The sequence below is a fragment of the Amphiura filiformis genome, chromosome 14, assembly GCF_039555335.1.
Source record: "Amphiura filiformis chromosome 14, Afil_fr2py, whole genome shotgun sequence".
Lineage (NCBI taxonomy): Eukaryota > Metazoa > Echinodermata > Ophiuroidea > Amphilepidida > Amphiuridae > Amphiura > Amphiura filiformis.
In genome coordinates, this window is record NC_092641.1 from 45971479 (window position 1) to 45980851 (window position 9373).

At 38.9% G+C, this 9373-nt stretch overlaps 1 protein-coding gene across 1 annotated transcript; it reads left to right on the forward strand.

Annotated features, from left to right (window-relative positions):
* Positions 1-2094: 2094 nt before the first annotated feature.
* Positions 2095-8399, forward strand: LOC140170188 (uncharacterized). Its single transcript, XM_072193520.1, has 4 exons — positions 2095-2379; positions 5498-5715; positions 6950-7141; positions 7350-8399. Exons 1-4 carry the CDS (start codon positions 2328-2330, stop codon positions 7821-7823), a joined length of 936 nt encoding a protein of 311 aa, XP_072049621.1. The 5' UTR covers positions 2095-2327; the 3' UTR covers positions 7824-8399.
* Positions 8400-9373: the final 974 nt, after the last annotated feature.

Sequence of the window (9373 nt, forward strand, 5' to 3'; positions counted from 1 at the left end):
TAATATCTAGACCATTTAAGTTTTGCAAATTGGGATCCCAAATATTTGGAATGTGCAAAGGGGAGGTCAAACATTTTTTTGGCAGGCCGAGAGAAAGCGGACAAATGATTTTGGCAGGCAGAGAGGGTGAGGGTAAATATTTTTGGCACCTCGAAATTAAAAAAAAATTATATTGCATAGACCGGCCCTAATAATTAATTCCCCTTCCGAGAGTATTCATCATCACTGATCATAGTCTAAATTAAATGCATGCAATTAATCGCGCAATTTTAGTTCTTGTTTCATTTTGTAATACGGGTGATCATATCATAATATCCACAACCTAGTTCTTTTTGCGATTATATGCAGTACGGAAACGCATGCAAATTTTCCTACTCGCTGCCCTCGCAATATATATCTAGACCTTAAAAGTTTTGCAAATTGGGATCCCAAATATTTGGAATGTGCAAAGGGGAGGTCAAAGATTATTTTGGCAGGCCGAGAGAAAGGGGACAAATGATTTTGGCAGGCAGAAAGGGTGAGGGTAAATATTTTTGGCACACCGAAATTTTAAATTTTTTGTTATTGCAAAAACCGGCCCCTAATAATTAATTCCCCTTCCGAAAGTATTTATCATAGTCTAAACTAAATGCATGCAATTAATCGCGCGATTTTAGTTCTTGTTTTATTTTGTCAATATGGGTGATCATATCATAATATCCACAACCTACAATCCCGGTCATAATTGTTCGAACACTTTAACATGGGTACTTCAAATATGCCCCCCCCCGATCAATGTTGTTGGTTGGTTTTTGTTTGGTCATGAACCCCTAGAAACATCCAACATTGATTGGTGGGGCAGGGGGAGGGTTGTAGTAGTAGGAAATGGTTCAGACTTCACGTCAAAGAAAGCGAAATTTTGACACAAGTGTTCGAACTACTTTTGTCCGGGGTTGTAGTTCTTTTTGCGATATTATGCATTGCCAGCTTGTTTTCAATGGTTATGTTTACCTTTGATCTTGAATATGTCCAGACTGCCGGGAATTATTTTTTTCTTAACATCTTCAATGTGGTATCAGTGTACTTCAGTTGAATTTATAAATGCGCTTTTATAAATACGCACGTGACTCATGGGCACGACATACCAAGACCAGCAAGCGTGACCAAATCCTCATGCATTGACCACTATAGACGAATCCAATTTCACGCATTCCTACACCTCAATGGCTGCCAAAGTTGGGTCCCCGTCGGCTCCATCTCACCTAAAATGTGAAATGCGGCCTTGGAGGGTATTTTAAACTGCATTCTATCACCTGTGTTACACATAGACAAAAGATTAATGACAGTGTACAACACAAAAGAGTCTAACATCGAATTTTAAGCGGCTTTAATCCACCCAATTGGGCAGTCACTACACCAGTTTGGTGCATGCGGGGACCCGTCATGGCCGACCAAATCCTGACCATGACTTGGCTCGTTGGATACAGAAAAGGATATGAACTCTGTAGATATCATCAAATTTAAGTATTAATTGAATAGCAAAATTATTACACATGGGGGATTCCGAATTTGTAATATGTTATCAAAAACAACATTTTGAAAGTATTTGACGACGGAAAAAAATATTCAACGACGGAAACGTTTACAATATAATCACAAAGTTGAACAAAATAGCTAATTTTGCTGCACAATAGTCTCGCGTTGTTCCGCCCTTGCATTCAAATGTATAGGAAGACCACCCGCTATGTAGAAGGTCACTTCGAGACTTACTATCTACAAGCTGGCAGCGAGAAGGTGGTCACGTGCGTATTTATAAAAGCGCATTTATAAATATAACCGAAGCTACAAAACGATGGTTTGGCAGAGTCCTAGAGGATGCACATTAAATCTTCATACTGGACTAATAACCATTTCGGTGATCTACGTCTAAATATAATGATGCGATCGTTGCTTATTAAACTTTTTTGTTCTGCTTTATTTTGTCATAAATCTTTCTACATTATAAAATCCATTCTATATGTATGAAACTATACCATGACACAACAAACTTTAATTTTGCATAAAGCTTACCATATGTGTATACATCGAGGGTTTAAAAACACATAGCCGTAACTCACTATGACCAGTTCCCACAAAATGAGCATAAAGTTGGCTCCGTGCTTTGATTTTCAAAGATCAACACTTCCTCCACAGTGTCTTTTCTTTTCTGTTGAATTTTGTCATGATTAATGGACTGTTTCTTCTATAGTGCTCTGGCGACTTTATGCTCATTTTGTGCGAGCAGGTGATTGTGAGTTAAAGCTTTGGCTCTCAGCCTTCGACATACAACCGTTTCAACCGTTTGCATCATGTGTCGTCTACTACTACTAAGTTTTGCCTTGACTGCATATATATTATTAGGTAAGTTATTATCTCTTGTATCACTACGGGGGTTGAGAAGAAATGGCAGCTACCTATTCAATAAGTTATTCACATTTTCAGTTTTAAACCAATAATTTTGTTTTTGTTTTTTGTTATTTTTAAACCAATAATTTTGCTCAACGCGAAAATTGTACTATACAGTCGTTTATACGTTACAGTGTACTAACACTACCCTCGTATTATAAGCTAATCGCTTCTTTTAACATTCATATCTTCAATTTTTGTAACACTTTAATCTATCAGACCTATATTTATTTTTGCAAGTATTTTCAGTAGTAAAACGTTACAATTAGGTCGACCATGTCGATGAAAAGTATTCAAAACCATGGGAAATCACAACGCTATACCTGAAATCAACTGACCTTGGACTTTTGTCACGGTATTGTAGTAAAATTACATTGTGTGTTTTATTATACCTAGCTAACCTGTGACTGAAAAATCCCCGATTTGTCATTAACAACAACACACAACAAACCAAACCACTCACCAACACCAAGTACAACAGTAGGAACTAGAGCCGCTGTGGCGCTCGAGCCACATATATCGTAGGTTTTTTCTGTGATGGCTGTTGTAACTCTGGATGGGGGCGGGGATGAGGTGGGGTTGGGGCTTGGTTGTTAGGATGTTGGTGGTTAGTTGTGCCTAATGCCCTACCAAAGGCTGATATCCTTCCCAAAACCTTTCCTATTGCACCACCAACTGCAAATTAGGTGTGTTTAGACGGTAGCCTACTTACAAGCAAGCCGGCAATTAAATTATGCCAGGGAAGTGAGACTAGGCTGCAACTGTGTGTCCACACGGGACTTACTTGTAAGCCAACATTGTCTATGAGCCAACTCAAAAGTAAGAGTGACCTTCACTGGTAAATTATGCCATGATTAATATGCACAATCAGAATAGAATTGGGTCATCAAGGTCATGCTTACATGCGAGTTTACAATCAAGTCTTGTTCACACTGGCCTTACATTCGAATGTACTTCGCTACCCCGGGGGCACTTCAATATGAAATGGATATAGGTGTAGGGCTGGCACTTTCGCAGTAAGGGGCATTCGGTGAGAGCAAAATGTAAACAATATGGGGTCATTGGGTGAGAACATGACTTTCGGAACCTTTGGGTGAGAGCCGAAACAGTGTCAAAAAAACCTCACAAATCAAATTTTTAGTTCAAAAAGGCTTCAAATTTCTTTGTTTTACAGTAAAACTGCATGCAATAACTGGTCCCCGGGAACTGGTCTTAAGTTAGTTATAAGTATATAACCAATTAAGTAAAAACTGTGTCAACTTTGGTCTAGATTGGAGTTTTACAACTTGCTCGCCAAATGCCAGAATTTCAAATTGATCAGATGTGATCTATGTTTTATTGCATCATGATTGCTGCATAAAATGATGAAAAAGAAATTTTATTAATATGATATTTACCATCTATTCTCTATCTCTGCCTTAATAATAATGCTTACAAAGCTCAAATTTGCCATGCAACCTAGTCTCCCTACTAAAATGACCATATGTAGTGATAGCGCCATCTGTAAATTTTCAGTTTATTTCAGGTAACGCAAGGTTTTGTGGCAGTACACCACTAAATCCTTCCGCATTTGGTGTGACAGTCCCGGTAAACATAGGTCGGTAGTGAAAACAAGTGGGTGTCCCTTGGGAGCAAGATGAGTAGCCATGATTGTTTATTATAATTAGATTAAAAGATATGCAATTGATCAATGTTCAGAATATCACAGAATGGTGCATCTTGATCTGGTCAAAAAGTTTGGCTCCCGAAACTAATCCGCGTGCGGACATGGTATGGAGGCATTCGTGCAAGCTGAAAATAAGGGTGGCGCTGTTCAGGTCCCCGTAGCTTAAAAGTTAGTCTCAACTTGTGTCAAAAACCCCATTTTAAATTAAATTTCAATCTTTATTTAAGACATTGGTGCTACCAAAATATGAAAAATGGTTTTACATGGGGTAGAAAAACAAACTTACTTTCATGTATATTTACACGTATTTCAATGGGAGTTTATTTAGTGGTGTGCGCCCTTGTAAATTGAAAAATACCAATTCCGAAAGAGACAGCTCGTCACCCTTGATTAAAAAACACAAAAGGCCGCAGAGCTGAGGCCACTGACTTCCATAGTGAAGACTTGCAACCTGAGTTACAATATACAATATCGAAGAGCCACTCGGAGCATGAGAAAACAACATAAAGTCTCTAAGTATGAAATGGCTAATTTGCAGTTTAAGTTTGATCGCCATTGTTTCTTTGTAGCCCTGCGGAACAACCCTGGTGGCTATTGTTACTTAGTAATGTCATGATGCTTGGTGATTAAAACAGGGAGGGCGTGTGGCCGAGTGGATAAGTCGCTCGACTCATAATCCATAGGTTGTGAGTTCGAACCCCACCTGTGTCAACGTGTTGTGTCATTGGGCAAGGCACTATGGGGGTTGGGTTATGGTGGGGATGGATGTTTGTATAGTTGTTTGTTTCAATGTTGCAATATTGGCACTGATTAAGCTGCTGCCTTCAAATTGCATTGTTTCTGTTTAGGTATGTTTAATGTAAATTCTAGCAATTTGACCTGCGGGTCACCATTAGAGTTTGTAATAAAACCTTACCTTACTTTGTAGTCCTACGGAGCAACTTTGATGACTATTGTTTCTTTGTAGCCCTGCGGGACAACCCTTATGGCTATTGCTTTTTTGAATTTTGCCTTGCTTTGCCTTACGTTTTATATACATAAACTTAATAACAGTAAATGCCGCTATACCACTACACTAACATGATTCATATGATCATTTTAAAATCAGCTGTAAAATGATAAACATGATTACGGAGACTGGGTTATAAATCTCATATCCGGACAAGTAAGGGATGGCCGGGCTAAATATTAACCCTTGTATATGGTCCTAAGGGGGTTTCAAGTCTGGTATGGGTAAGGATGTGCCTCAAATAGTCTGGAGGTTGGACTCATATTTAATTTTTAATTCGTCATAAATATAACCCATTTCGATGCCCTAGTCCAGATTTTTGGCCAATTTTTTAAAACAATTTTCCCAGAAGAAAATGTCGTCATTATTCAAACCTTTGTTTCCTTATTGTTTTCTAGTGACAAGAGCCCAGCAAATTAAGGTACCTGTTTCAACCCGGTACATCACTACTACTATATCAACTCTAAGCCAGGGTGAGAACCGCACATTCATAGCTTCTTTGTGTCAGCGATTCTTTGGTACAACCGTCAATACAACAGTACTACTCGATAATAACCCATGGTGGCAACCCAATAGAGGGATCGTGTATTATTACATCGTGGACGATCCATTAAAGGTAAATATGAGCAAATATTTGTTTCTTATCCAAGGCAAAGATGGGAGAGGTAGTGAGCAATGATATAATTAAGGACAGAGATAAAATGAATTTATCGCGTCTGATGTCACTGTCAATTACGATCCTTGATTGGTTAACACAGGTTAATAGCGCGTAAAAGGAAGACCGATCTATCTGGTGCTGATCGGCGAAAAGGAATAGCAGCAAATGGCGAAAAATTACGTAGTTTTGCAAGGCAAAAAGCAGCTTTTCTAGGCATTGTTGACATGGTGCTTTCGCGAAAGAAAGTTTCCTACTATAAAGGCCTAACTTTTGAGATGGTTTGCATGTTTGAAGGTGCAAAATTAACAATAAGGCGCCCGGTTATACCGCCGCGTTCAGCAAGTTATCATCACGACACTTGTAAACAAACCGTGCTCGCGTTTGATTGACAGATGACGTCAGACACGATAAATTCTTTTTATCTCTGTCTTTAATTATAGTACATTATTTCAAATATAGTGCTTTCACGTGACGCGTTTTGACAAATCACAGTGCGTGATTTTCAATGATGGGCCATAAGGGTGATAGAATATATCCAGGGTTGAGAGCCAGAAAGCCTCAACTCACAATCACCTGCTCCCACAAGATGAGGATAAAGTCGAGTAAGTCGCCAGGGAACTATAGAAGATACAGTCAATTAATCATGACAAAATTCAATAGAAAACAATAGACAGTATGACGGAAATATTGATTTTTGAATTTGAAGACCAAAGCAAGGAGCCAACTTTATGCTCATTTTGTGAGAGCTGGTCATGGCGAGTTACGGCTTTCTGGTTCTGAACCCTCTAGTCATGTATAATGTACCACAAAAGGTATTGCACTATTTTGCGCCTCACACTATAAATCCTCACCTCACAGCTTCTGTGAGCTTTCATCGTTGGATTTCTTGCAGGTACCAAGGACCTGTACATCAAAGCTAGGGCTAATCAAGATCCTCATCCCACCCCACCAGCCTCAGATGTTTGTGATTCTTCTCTATATCTGAAAAACGATTCATCGTCTACAATTTCTTAATCCTTGTAACCAGATATCATGGGGTTTTTTTAGTTTCAGTTTCAGTCTAATTCTATACTCTACGGATATCAACTTCGAAATTAAAATCATACCAACTATGCCAATGCCACTGTCATGTCTAAGTTCTACCATCAATGAGGAAGGATCTATATGTACGTATCTTTCTTCTTCCTTGCAGACTGAGAAAGACGCCCTTTGCAACAACACCGACAAAGCTGGTAAACCCGGTCCGTACTGCATCGTACCGAATTGGACTAGTACCAAGGACCTGTACCTCAAAGCTAGGGCTGGTGAAATTGCTGCTATTTCTTTCTCTATAGATGTCGACATAAAAGAAAATACCCAGAACAAGAAGAAAGTTAATGTTAAGGTAAAAAAAGGAATAATAAAATGTGACATTATGCGCTGGTATTAAATAGCTTTTTTCTTTCTTTTGGCAAATCTGTTCGGGGCAAAATTAGAAATGGACTTATCTGATGGCAAAAACTAACATTTTGTGGAAAAGAAATGCAAATATATTTTTATTGAAATGTTACTAGCTTTAAATGTGCATTATTTCATTTCATTGTTTCTAACAGAATGCAAAGGCAAGAAAGAACTACGCGGCACCGGTAAAGCCATCGAATTCCAGGTTCCATTTGAATGCCGACACCGAATATCTCACAGAGATCGTTACGGTAAAAACCAACCAACGTCTTGGCTATGTACGAGAAGCTCGTTTGGAGATTACATTCTGCCCGAATCCATATACTACTTTAGACTACAATATCACCAGCACAGTCTTTGGTACTGATGGAATCAGCTCCTATACACAGTACATATGCGAGGAATTGCCCTGCGATGTTGAGCATAATATTGTGAAGTTCAATGGGAATCAGCTGCCCAGCAATGAAGTAGTTCTGACAACTTCTTCTGGACAGTACCAGCATATTTATGTCCTAGTTGTTTGTTGGGCTGGTCAGTTCGATCCATCGGCAGGTAATTATGTTGGGGAATTTCAGTACAGTGGGAGCTTATTGCCACGGCTTATTGCGCGCGGAACCATAAAGTGAACATGAAATCTGATTATAGGTGGTGGTGGTAATAGTCAAACATGATGTGTGGACCTTGGTGTTAACATTTTATTTCAAATTAGGAAGATTTTTAACATGGGGGTGGGGGCTGACAGAAATGCACATATGTTGATGACCCGTGCCCGGAAGCCCCCCCTCGGAGTTCTGCAAACAATATGTCAAAACACCATTTTTGATGGTTTATGATGACATTTTTCACTTCACCTGGAAATAATAATTGTGAGCTGAAGGGTATTCGAGCCTCTGCACCAAAATTATGTATTGAGGGGCTAATAGCAGCCCACCTCCCGGTTCCTAAGCCTATGGGCTGATGTGCTAGTTTCATGCCTCTCCAGTGGACATTTGTCTAATCCTACCCAGGACTATTATGCAGGAGGTGCCACTGGAAATGGCAATGGCACTGGAAGTGGCATGTTGTGTTAACCCATGTTGCCTGTAATTTGACTTGATTTTTATCGATTTTTACATACCATTGAAGATTAATATTGTTGTATGTTTGTTGGAAATTGTCAAACTAATTAAAATAAAATAGTTACCATACCCCAGATCACTGTTCTTTATTTCGTAGTTTTAAGACGTGTATATGTGAAGCTTTTAAATTAAAGCATTTTCCACCCTGATGTGGCAGTGACGTCAGTGCGCATTTCATTGGGCGCAGCTACAAATCGCTAGTGTTCGCTCAAAGCGCTAGCGTACACACTCACCCGCTTAAAAACGCCGCATATCCTCACGCGCACTGCCTCAACAGTTTGACGTCACTGCCACATCAGGGTGGGAAATGCTTTTGACTAGTCAATTTAAGTAAAACAATGGACAAAATCGGAACACCGATGTTTTTGCCTGCTCAGCACCTCCTAAACAACATATCAAAAAAGGAGAAAACGTGAAGCAGGGGCAAAATGCTAAATTTACATAAAACAAAAATGGCCGCTAATGCAGGGCTCAAAATTTCAAAATTGGACGAATAATGGATGAAACTCATCTCGTTGTATTCCTCTCACTATTAGCTTTCAGAAAAAGTATAGTTTGACCTATCTCCGATGTACAGTTAGGCATAATTGTACAGTTAAGTTATAGGCATAAAGGTCAAATGTCCAATTTTGCTTTCCACGTGCATACAAAAATCAAAAATGCTCCGATTATGATAAAATTGGTCTTAAATTATTCCGCTTGGAAAAACGTTTTAACCAAAGAATGGTTCTCAGGTTTTTTGTTACCTGGGTAACAGGTAAAAAGAGTCAAATCCAATTAAATCATATTTTGTGATGTTATAGTCACATGTAACAAAATACCTGCGATATGGCAAACTATTCTTTGGTTAAAAATTAATGCTGTTCATGCACTATTTCGGTGCAATTATGCCAAAGTTACAATTCAATGTCCGAATTAACTGAAATTTTTGAGATAAGCTTTTTTTCTTGGATTTCTTTTCACGAAATGTCACTGAACCTTTATATACACTTGCCAGTCGGGCTAGTAATTATTATAAAAAGGTAACCGGTCCGACTAGAAACTTACAGTATGCCAAA